Source organism: Pteropus medius, unplaced genomic scaffold (assembly GCF_902729225.1).
Source record: "Pteropus medius unplaced genomic scaffold, Ma_sr-lr_union100, whole genome shotgun sequence".
NCBI classification, from domain to species: domain Eukaryota; kingdom Metazoa; phylum Chordata; class Mammalia; order Chiroptera; family Pteropodidae; genus Pteropus; species Pteropus medius.
Genome location: NW_024354502.1, coordinates 6,558,444 through 6,570,989, shown reverse-complemented (window position 1 = coordinate 6,570,989; position 12,546 = coordinate 6,558,444). Strand labels below are relative to the sequence as shown.

At 40.0% G+C, this 12,546-nt stretch overlaps 1 protein-coding gene across 1 annotated transcript in view; it reads left to right on the top strand.

The window, feature by feature from the left end:
* Positions 1-12,546, top strand: part of DEPTOR (DEP domain containing MTOR interacting protein) — a 126,049-nt gene that overhangs the window by 36,123 nt on the left and 77,380 nt on the right. The window contains exon 3 of the mRNA XM_039853496.1: positions 946-1,069. Coding sequence (XP_039709430.1) covers positions 946-1,069 — 124 coding nt within the window. The remainder of the gene's footprint in view (positions 1-945; positions 1,070-12,546) is intronic.

Sequence of the window (12,546 nt, the reverse complement as noted above, 5' to 3'; positions counted from 1 at the left end):
AAATTAACATAACTATGCCAGATATGAACCTACTCATTTAAGAAAGAAAATGTTTTACTTTGTCTCCTTCGTGTATCTCTCTTTGGTTCCATTCCTTTCTGCCATCCAAGAAGCATTTGGGTTTATCTCCCATGGATTTCTTCATACTTTTTCCTTTGTGTATGTGCATCTCTTAGCAACAGATCATATCGTTTTAAGTCATTATACAGACGTGCGTTTTATTCTTTTGCAGATGACTGGGAGAGTCATCTGTGATGATAGCGTATCTCCTGTTTGCTCATCTTCACTGCTACATATGCTATGTATAATTATGCCATCATACATTTATCCATTCTCCTCCAGTGGCCATTTAGGTTATTTCCAAGTTTTTGCTGTTACTCTCAGAGATTCAGTGAACATTCAGGAATACGACTCCTTGAAATCTCTAGCCCCGGCCAAGCCCTTTCACATACTGTTACTTTCTCATCATTTTTCACCCATTTTCACCCCAGAGTAGCATTCATTCCCCAAAGCTACGTTACTGGGGTGCCGGGTACTCCTTCTTTGGGTTCCCACTGCTGTGTCCCCTCACCTCTTTCATAGCCTCATCACACGATATTTTAATTACAAGTTGACATTTCTCTTTATCTCGCTGGACTTTACATTCTCAGAGGCCAATGCCTGCCCCAGTATCATGCTCAAGAAGAGTGTGTGGAATGAATGATTAATTGAGTTTTGTGACCGTTTTATAGATAATAATGATGATGATGATGATGGTAGCTAATAATAAGAGCACTTATTCTGTGCCAGGTACTGTGCTAAATACTGTACATGCATTAGATCATATAGTGTAGGGTGCTTGAGAAATTAGGTAGTAAAACACATCTTAATTAGCATCTTAGTTTGTTCAATTAATTAAATAAGATTTTTTTTCTTATTTGCCTCTCTCTGTATGTTGTGTTTCAGTATGCGATGAGCATAAGGAATTCAAAGATGTCAAACTCTTCTACCGCTTTAGAAAGGATGATGGCACCTTCCCATTGGACAATGAAGTGAAGGCCTTCATGAGAGGACAGAGGCTATATGAAAAGTATGTTGCACGTGAAATCCCCCACTGGAATCTTCACTTGTAGAGAGAAGCAAGGCTATTTCGGTCTTTTATCATTTTGACTTCAGCCTGGCTCTTCCATGTGGGATGGTTACATAACTGTTCCTTTAATAACGAGAAAACTTTATCACTCGTTTGCCTTTCTCTTTGCCAGAAATTAAGTTGATGTCATAAAGTTCTTAATAAAGAGTTTATTTAAATAGTTTTAAAGTCTATATTTAAGTCGATTTAACGAAAACCCCAGAAGTAAAAATAAAAGGTTGGAGCATGATGTTTGCCATCAAATGATACAGTTGCTGATTTTCTCTTTTCAATACTGTTGTATAACTTGGAGGTTTAGTCTTGTAAATGGCTAGAGACACAGTGTCAATTACAGGGAAAGTTCTCGTTCAAGTCAAGAGATGAGTAGTGAGAGAACTTCAGATAGCAGGATGGTCTTCACCTCTCGGCTCTTTGGAAAAGATGAGTCTGCTGGAGCCCGGGAGTATTTGGTTGGTGGATCTTGAATCTCTCCAGCCGTCTCTCTGAGCTGATCTATTTCTGTGGTCCCTTTCTCATCCTGCCTTTTTTATTGTTTATTTGCTTTTTGTTTGTTTGTTTCAGAGCAACCATTAGAGGAAGGAGTGTAGGAGCAATGGCACCCCTCTTAACTCTGGCTGCCTTTCAAAGCTTCAGGGAGTTAAACATGTGCATTTATCACCCAAAAGAGCCTACTCTATGATGGAGGAGTCGGTGCTTGAGGGAGAGGGGCCCAAGTAGTCAGATTAAATAGCATGATGGTTAAGAGCCATCCTCTTTTATGACATGGGAGTGGTGAAAGCACCTACCTCCTAGTTGTTTAGTGCTGTTATGGGAATTAAGAGAATAAACCATGTCAAGTACTTAAATATTTAGTTAGCTCAGTAACTCTGGCGTAGTCAGACCCCACTGATGAAAACCATTTCAGATATTAATGTGATACCGATGACCACCCTCGCTTCTTTCTGTCTTTTCCTGTGTTCTACGTCTTTCCCAGTTTGGTTGTTCAACTCTGTTTCTGGAGCCGGTGTTGACCAAAAACTTAATACCTGATATATACTACATCTCCTCTCACTTATTTTCTATATTGAAGTATAGAAAAAGCCTCATCTCCCTGACTCACATGAATTCGAATGAAAGAGATCCATCAACACTTCCATTTGTCTATTTGAGTGTGTACATGTTTTATTGCTGTTTTCTTTTACTTTCTTAGTTCCCTTTGGAAAATTCTAGCAGGTGTTAGATATTTAGATTACCGTGATGGTCCCTTCAAACTGTAAGGTTCTGTGTTGTCGAAAACATACATGTCATTTCCATGGAAGGAAGCCAGGGGCTTCTGTAGCATTCTTCTCTAGCTGTGGCTTATCTCTTGGGACCTGGGTAACCACACTGGCAACTAGGATTAGCAATAACTAAACATGTCTGATAGAGAACTATTCTTGCTAGTGAGATGGGTATGATGGCAAGACAAAAATAAGAGAAGTTAAACAGAGTTGTCATACCTTCAATAAAACAGACTTACTCCAGCCCCACCGCACCCCCCACCCCTTCTGTTGCTTCTCCCCTTACATTCTATACACCATTTGCGCTGAACTGTGCGTCTCTGGACCATCCGAGGCTCCTCTTTGCCTTCTGGCCATTTATTAATTCATTTATAAAAAATCTACTGTGCCCTTACCACATGCCAAGGACAGTTATAGGCACTGGAAACGTAACCTGAACCAAAGATAGACAAAGCCTCTGCCCCACGGAGCTTGCATTCTAATGAAAGAGTTGGGCATTAAATAGATAACGCACAAGAGGAATGTGATAGAATCTAGGTGGTTTTCAGTGCTAGAAAGAAACATAGAGTTACTGGAGGTGGCGAGGTATTTTTAGATGGGGGGAGGGCAGAGAAGATGTCCTGAAAAACTACATTTGAATAAACTGAGCCTTGCGGGTATCTGGTGGAAGAGCATCCCAGTCAGAGGATGCAGCAAGGATAAAGGCTTGGAGGTAGGAATGTGCTTGGTGTGTTTTATGATCGTAAGGAGGCCAGAGTGTCCAGAGGACAGAGAGTAAGGGAGGAATAGTAGAAGATGAGTTGGGGCCAGATCATAGGGGACCCTTCAGGCCATGATACGAATTGAGGATCTCATTTTAAGTATGATGGGAAGCTGTTGGAGCGTAGGAAGCAGAGAAGCGGCATTCTGATGTACTTTTTACATATGCTGTTCCCTCTTCATGCTGCTCACACTCCTTTCTCTAGTTCACTCTGACTCTTCCCGGCTTCATGTTCAACATGACGCTCTCGGGAACCCTTCCATATCCCCTTAAGACAGAGTAGGTGCCACAGTGTGTGTTTACCCATCAAAGAGCCATATTAAAATTTCATCTTTGTTTACTGCATTAGATTATGAAACTTAAGGGTAGGGACCATTTTACCCTTCTTTGCATTTTTTATGGTTTCACATGTGCCTGGGCAAGTGTAGATGGTAAATATGTACCGAAAGGAGGAATAAACTCTTTATCCCTGGACGAGTTGACCCGTATTGCTGTACTTTTTCTGTGTGCAATTGGCTTTCCAGTCTTTTAGTGTTCGGTGTCTCTATTTCTAAGTAAATTTATTTCCTCGAACTGCTTGTGAAATTAGCACTAGGAAAATAAATTTAATAAGCACTTAACCTCACATGAACCAGCTGTCACCTTGCAAAACTTGGCGTCTACTTTTGCTTGCTGGAATGTGCCCGCAACAAACTTTTGGACTGGCTTTGGTGGTTCAGTTTACCTATTTGATCAATTTTGTTTAGTGTAATTGTTTTTATACATTACATGTGGTTATTTTTTTATGCATTTCCCTTGTTTCCTTGGCCATCTTTTCCATGAATTTCAACATGTACTATTATTTTGTAAGTTTTGGGTACTTTAAAAAAAAGTAACATTAAGAAATGCGTCGTTGACTTGTTCATAGCTCATCTTTTCAAGTACTTTGTTTATTTTAGAATTGAAGTTTTTTCCCCCCACATTATTTTTGCCAGGCCTCTCGTTTAGGATAAGGCGAACATTTGTAAAAGGTCTTGCAAAATATGTTTCTTTTGCTGTTTTCTTTTTAAGAAAATAACAACTGATAACATTTGTTATTGGTTGCTGTGTATTAGACATCCTGACTGATCCATTTAATTTAATCATCATTATATCCCTCAGTTAGATGCAATTATTGTCCCTATTTAATGGATGAGAAAAATGTGGTAGGGAGAGAGGTTAAATCTCTTAACCCAGGTCACCTCAGCTAGTGAAAAACAGCTGGATTTGAAGCCAAAAGCCCAGAGCCCAAACTTGTTGCTACTACTAGGCTATTAATAAATCTTTTCTGTTTCCTTTAGTGGAGCTTAAATGAATGAAATCAGTGTTTACTTCAAAATATCTTTTATTTTAAAACGTAACATGGAGCTTGTAAACATCTGGATATGGAATTGTCTATAAAAATTTGATGAAAACATTCCAGAATTTTAAAGTACACATTGGCAAAGGAGAGAGAAATGATTTTTCTTCACGGTAAATCTGCATGGTGTTCTATAAATATGATAAAAATAACGATGCCTTTTATTTGTAAATTAAGTTCCTCAAAGTACTTCCAATCGATATTTTATCTAAACTTCCTTTATAAGAGTAATACTAGACTAATAGATAACAACAATAACAACAATAATAATAGTTTAGGAAATAATGACATAAAATAGATGGGGCGTTACATCTGGCCCCAGAAGAAGGGGCATCTGGGACCCAAAGCAGCTGTCATTTCTGGGCGAAGATGCTCTAGCTCGAGAGGGACAGAGTTGATGCCTGAACCCGGGGCGGCAGGTGTGCAGCCCTCTCCTCTCTCCACAACCTCGTACCAGCTCACAGAGCTGGCTGTGTTGTCAGTACTTCCTTTCAGCTCTCCTTTTGCTTGTCTGTTCTGCGTTGTAAAAGGACTTTGCGAAGCTTGGTGGTTTCTGGCTGGGCTTTTGCTGAAGCATGCTGATTTGGGAGCACCCTGGCTTTCTAACCTGTAGTGGGGTTTCTCAGTCTGCTTTTTTCTAGGACAAATATGGGTCTCAAAACTAGATTCAGTGACTGCTCCTTCTTAGTGCCTTTGTTATTCTGGTTACTTTAACTCAGAGGTACTCGAACAGATGCTAGTTAAGGGGCTGACGCTGCCCCTTTCAAGTTACACCAATGTGAGGAAAGTTTTAGGGGAGCTGGTGACAGGATCTTCCCGTATAGTGGGTGACAGAGGGTGTGGGTGTTGGTCACACAGCCTTGGTCTCTAGTCACAGCCTTATAACCTTCTAGCTCTGTGCCCTTGAGCAGTCTGTTGAACCTCCCTGATTTGTGGTCTTAAGTGGAGATAAAGCTGGAACCCACTTGGAAAGACTCTTGGGAAGATTAAATAACATACGGTCTGTACAGTGCTAAGCATAGTGCTTGGCATGAAGTGAGAACCCAAGAAATGTTAGCTGCTGCTATTAGAACCGTAAATAATAATATACGTAAATGATGCTTATTCTTCTTATTATGTTATTTTAAAATTTAGCCTAGCATAGTGGTGAAGAGCCTAAGAGCCAGGCTACGTGTGTGTCAATCCTGGCTCTGGTCCTTGGGACGTGTGGCTTTACCTCTCTGTGCCTCCATTTGCCCATCAAGTAAATGGAGGTGTTGATTCTATTGATCTCATAGACTTCTTGTGGGAATTAAATGAACTCGTATGTGTAAGCACACAGGCCGATCTCAGAAGACGAAGTATCCTATTGCTCCTCTGCTGCCAGCTTAAACAGAGCATGAAAGAGAGGATGTGTGTTCCTGGATCAGTGCCCAGACTTTGTCATTTTGAGGAATTCATCTCAGCATATTCAGGCCATGATACACCTCCACCAACAAGCTTTCCTCAAACCTTCACTATGGACCAAAGATGCAGAGAACAAGGCATGACATTTTTCCAGGAGGAGCCTAATAGTTTCTCACTTAATTTTGCATGGGCACAAATGCCTCGGACACATAGCACATGAACATAGCTCACATCCTCCCAACAGTACAATTTTCAGTTTTCAAATAAAACCTTCGTAAGCAGAATAAGTACCCGTAACTTGAACAACACTGAACATACTTATACTGCCTTCACGTGGTAGAAGATATTTAGGGTTCGTGTACCAAACTGCAAAACTGGATTATTTTGGCACTTAGCAAAATAGATCTTTTTAAAGAAAAAAGTTGAACTCATGACTATCCAGTGTTCTATATACTGATAAATAGAATCAGCTATAAGAGAGAATATGAGTTTGAGGTACAATTTGGACTTTCCTTACTAAAACTAATAGTTGAAACTAATTGTACATTTTATACTAACGTTGACTTCATCTTCAGACATGGAAGAGACTTCTCCGTTCTAATTTAACCTCTGTCTTAATATGGAGTTAAATCCCTTCTAGGTCTGGTTCATAAAGACATTAGTTTAGTTTTTCATCTAAAGGGCCTTTGGTTTTCTCAACAGCAGGAGTTTCTGTCTCCAGCCACTAGCAGTCTATTTATTCTGCTTAGGAGTGTAGCTCCTACTGAAGAATTGGTTTAAATGCCTGTATGCCATTTGATCTCGGTTGAGTTCCCACTGCTTCCTTTATACTCTCTTGTCCATAGGACTGAAGAGAAATATAAGGAAGAAACTGTATTCAAAGGGGAAAAACCCTTTTGTGTGTTTTATCTTATCACAGGTTTATCTACCATGTGCCCCTGGGATTTTTTCCTGTTCCCTCCCAGTGCCTGGCACAATAAATATTTGCTGAATGAACAAAGGACTCTGCAGGCTGTGATCATGATGAGCTGCTGAGCTTGTACCATGAAAGAGCTAGAGAGCTTGCCTTTAATGACAAGCAGTAATCGCCAGAGGTTTACCTTGTCTTGCCTCTTCAGAGTTTACAAAGCATCTTAGACATTAACATGTTTGATCCTTTGTACACTCTGTGAGGGGTAAACCAGTAGGCACAATTAATCCCACTGCAGAAATGGGGGACAGGAGCTAGAGAGAGGGGTAATGACTGATGTCACCCTAAATCATGAAGCTGGAGTAAAAAAAAAAAGGTCTCCACACTTTTGACTCCATCTTGTTTCATCTCTGGTATAGACGTGCTTTTCAAACTGAGATCCTGAGTTCTGCAAATTGATTCAAATTTTGTGTTCAAAAAATAATTTAATCATTTTGTGAAATTTAATGAGAATATTTTCTAATATGTTATGTACAACAGTTACACAATTTACTTATGCTGCCCAATTTGTTAGTGGCTTCATGGTATCTTGGAATAAACATTTTCTACCTCCTTGGTTTATTTGAAGAATGTCTTGAGATTGCAATGTAAGTGGGTTAAAAGTTGTTACCTTTATCAATCACTTATATCTGGGTCACAAGAGTTGGCTTCGATACAGTATAACTAATGTTAAGAACTGCTAAGAGTCTTAAGATTTTACCCTACTTGCAAGGGAGCTAAGTTTGCCTGCCACCATTTCATGGATGCTGGCAGAAGACATGAGACCCCTGCATTAGGGACAAAGGATAGTTTATTAGCTTCAGCAGTAGGAATAACTAGGGTATCTTCATTTTCTGAAACCAGTTCCTCAAGCCTTAGTTCCCACAGAAGAGCGCGGTGAGGGCCAGATGATACCTGCCTGGCTCGGTTACAGAAGAGGAATCCCAAGCTTGAGGAACCTGAATCTTTTGTAATAGTCTTCAAGCAAATCTGCTGCCTTACTCAGAAGAAGACATTATCTGTATTACACTGGACAGTAAGCAAATCTGCTCTTTTGCTCTAGAGAGACTCTGCCTTTATCTTCCAAGTCTGTTCATTATGCAAACTTTCTTGAAGAGACAGTCTAGTCGTTTAGAAAAATTTAAACTATGCTATTTTTAAAGGGCCATCATCTCTTCTCGCAGGGTGTTTTACAACAGTTTTTTAAGTAGTTTTATTATATGTGCAGCTCTGTGTAGAGTGATGGGAAATTTTTGATCTAGAACTTCATCCTTGTTAGATACCCCTAATCTTCTCTTTCCTTCTTTCTTTCTGTCATTTCTTTTCTTTTTTAAAAAAAGTTTCTTTGTAGCAGGCCATGCAAAAGTGCATGTTTTGCCTGATGGGTTATTAAAATGCTCAATAATTTGCCTATCAGGAGTCTTGAACTGGAGACACTATGTAAAACAAGCTCATTGATTTGGTAAAGAACAAAAATTCAACTGAGTAAATATGAAGATTTAACTGGCTTTATTGAATGATCATGAATCGAGCAGCATTCCATTTAGTAAATAGGAAGGTGCTCCCAAGGAAGTTGATACAAAGGAGGGATTTTTTAGGCAGAAAGAGGATGGGACAAGGGAGTTAAAAGACAGGATTATTTTGGGCAAGGTCAGTTTCCCTTAAGGGAAGGCAAGGAGCTTATCAGGCCAGTTACCTCACTAATACTGACCAAAAAAAAAATTACAGACTGATTAATTGAAATTTCCACTCCTCGAAGAGGCCAAAACTACAGTCAGACTAGGTATTTAGTCTTGGTGGGGCTTAGCACAAGGGATTCCATTTTGGGCCTGTTTTGTTTTTTTTTTTTTTTTTTAACAATTTTATCATTTTAAATATCAACAAAAGTTTTATACCTTAGTTATTTTTAAATATTTTTCTCTAAACACTGCCTTATAAATTATAAGTGTAGTTTAAAATATGTAAGAGAATGTACATGCATATTGAAAACAACTGACCGTAGGTAACCTAATTTTGTTGGTTCTCTTTATTGGCTAGGTCAGCGGGAAGCACTAGCAGGAAGTAGATGAGAGGGAGGAGAATGAGGCCAGAGTATTTGTTTCTCTGCTTCCTCCTTGCTGTTGAAGGCCACAGCTCCTGTTGGGCAGTCCTTCTCTTACATTTATCTAGTTTAGGCTCTGGAAACTGCCTTCCTCTCTAAGCCTAGAGTCGTTAATGATGGCCGCAGTCTGCTGGTCTGAGGGCTTCACCATCCCTTTTAGTTTCTCTTAACCCCACTCATAGCTTTAGTAGTTCTTTTATTACAAACTACCTTTCATTTGCACATTCTTGTAGTTTCCTGCAGAAACCATGAGTGATAGAGCTTGTGAGACCCACCTGGGGATTGAAAAGAGTTGTCGTACCAGTATGGAGTATGGTTGGATTATAATTATAATGAATTATTTTGGCTCCTTTTCTGCTCCTGCAGCATTCTGGGTTCTAGGCCCCAAACATAGCAGCCATCTCTCCAAGATGTTTCAGTCTCTCTAGCTTGACTAGAAGCTTTGAGGTCATGGTCTTTGAGACCACACACAACTTTGGAGCCTTAATGCCCAGCACATCACATGTACCCAATCAATGTTGGTTGAAGAGATGAATCGATAAATGAATGTATGGTCATTCTTATTTAGGAAAGACGTCAAGGGCAATATTTATTTTATTGTTTTAGAATGAGGGTCTTTTCTAACCTGTGGAATATTCAAATTTGAGTAAAACCAGTCATAGATAAGGTTACTCGGATTGCATTTACTCATTGTAGGTTTGATCATGAACAGTGAAAGGATAAGAATAATAATCATAGCCATCATTTACTGAGTACTTCTGTGCTCTAGGCACCATCAAAGTATTATTTCACATATTATTTCATTTAATTCCTATACTTCTATGAGAGAGAGATTTTTACCATCAATTTACAGGAAAGGAAAGTGAATTTGAAGTGGGCTAAGTGACGTACTTTAAAACTCCAATCGCTAAAGAGCGATGCTGGCCAAAAGTTGCTCATAGTGCAAGCTCTTCATTTTCCCACAATTGGCATTAAAAATTAAAAATTTGAATTCCTCGAGTGAATCTTATAGAAACCGAATACCATCTCTAGCATTCTTTGCATCCAATGACTGCCTTACATCAAGTGTCATTTTATTCCATCTGGAAGAGATTAATAAACACAGAATCTTTTCTAGAGGAAATAGCTCTTGTTTGTTGTTAAGTGTTGAGATTCTAGAGTGAGCGGGTTCAAGGGGGTGGGGCTGGGTGAGGCTATGTCAAACATTCTGCAACAAAGGGGGAAAAATAACACACACAGAGTAGGAGAAGGGGCAGGACCTTCTATCGAAATAAAGTAAAAGTGGATCTTGTAGGAGTAATAGTAGTGGAAGATGTGGCTGGGAATTTTCTTGAGAGGAGTATAGTCTTCCATTATTCCATGCTTTGTGTGGAGTCTCCCAGTAGGTGGCTTTGTCTTTAAATGCAGAGATGATTCCCCAAGAGATGTAGTTGCTATGTTGTTTTTCTTGCTTTGTTTGCTAAATGAAAAACACCCCCACTTAATTATAGTTTCTTCACACAGAGCTGGGGAATGTAAGCAAAGGCATTGTTCCACCAAATGAAAAAAAGCACCAAACTGACAAAAAAAAGTTTGTGAATTTCAGCGCTCCTAATAAAAGAGTCAGACCAGAAATAAATACAATCGAGATAACGTTTTTAACTTTATTAACGTTAAATTTGTAATTAAACTTTAACTATAAAGTTAAATTTATTGAAGCATGATAAGTGTGTGGCTTGCCCATAAGTGTGTGGCTCAGATCCACATACCGAACACACTTATGGAACCACCACCTAAAGAGTGTTTTTTAAAAAATTGTCCTCTGTATTCTACCATGATTTAGTATCCTAAGTAAAATTAACTTTTGCATCAGTGTTAACATTCTCTAGAATGTAAAATATCCTTTTAAGTAACTAAACTTTGTTGGCCTTTTTTGTTTCACCTCACACTCGAATGCCACCTCCTCTCCCCAGAGGCTTGGAATTGGTTCTTCTGGCTAGTGGGGACTATTGTCCAACATGACAGTGATTGACAAGAGTTGACAAAAGTCAGCTCTCAGGGGTGTATGTGTGTGTAGCTGTGTTTATCATTTGTTCACTGCTACTTTTTGTCAGGTGATATATTTGCTGTTTTGTGCAGATTAGCTTTAATTTTTACAGCTCCGTTGAGGTAAGCATTATTATCCTCATCGCATACAGGAAGAAACTCAGGGTCACAGAGGCCCAACCACAGCTTGAAAAATCGCAGTTAGGAGTTTTACCAGGATGGATTCCCATCGCCACTACTTCTCTGGGACCTTTTGTGCTAATAGGCAAGAACAGAGGGGAAGGTAATCAACCAGCTGACTCTCAGATTCCTCTGGAGTGGCTCTGCGGTACTGTTTTCACCTTCCTTCCTGCACCAGGGCACAGAGATTCGGAAAGACTCTGTGGGCTAACCTTTTTTTAACTGTCTTAAGGTGCGTATGCTTGATGCTTCGAAAAGGCTAATATTCAATAGATCGGAGTTTGGAGTAAGGAAAAGTTTATTGATCAATAAGGTGCTGACCAATAGTTTCTCAAATCCATCTTAAGAGTGGCTCAAGTTCAAGTGTCTTTTGTCAAGGGAAGTAGGTGGGGCAGAGTAAGAGGTGGGATCCAAGGAAGAGTGTGAAATCTCCAAATCTCTTTGTTCCCAGTTCTGAGGTTCCTGTAAATATTTGATAAACAGTCATTGTTTTACACACATTTCCTACCTCTTTAGCTACAACTCCTCTGACAAAGGGGCTGTTTTTGCAAAATACTCAAGCCTCAAGCGGAATTCCTCTAGTCAATTAGCATATTTATAGCAGGAGCCTGGGCCTGAGTCGGGGAGGGAGAGCTTTTCATTGAGACAATTTCAGTTCTGCAAACCATTCCCTTCCCTCTAGTCCATGCTGAGTCTGCCCTGGGGGTTGTTACGGGTTGTTACGAGTTGTTAGTACCTACATGAACACCAGTGGCTCCAGTTTGCTGAGTGTTCTCTATGCCATTTCCCCTAGACGGGGTTGGCAGTTGGTCCTTTGGCGCTGATGACTCCCTGCTGTTTTCCAGCAGGTGGGCGAAATCAAAGTGTGTAAGACCAGTTTCAAGCTTTCAAGAACTTCGAAGACCAGAGTAGAAACCCTGACTTAACTCTTCGTATTTCCAGTGACCATCACAAGACAGTGTCTTCATTAACTGCTGATAATGAATTGTTGAGCTGAAAGCACAATCTCTATAAAAAAGCAAAAAGGGGACTGACGACCATCATGCTGCCATTGCTTATCTTCACCGACACTCCTGAGCTCAGAATTTGTGCACTCTCACCTACAGGATCCAGAGCCTTTCTGACCTAATGGCTGCCTGTTGCCAAGCTTATTTCCTTCTACTTTGTGGTCCCTCGCACCCCGACCCCTGCCCCATTCTGCCCTTGTTACCGAAGAGTGGGGCCCTTTCTCGGCATGTTGTCCGGGTTCTTGATGTCTCGAACAAAGAATTGAGCAAGACATCGAAATACAGTAGTAGAAAAGAGAAGTTTTATTAGAAGGGAAAGTACACTTCTATACGTGGAAGTGGCCCCGAACAAGAGAAGCATGGCTCAAAAGG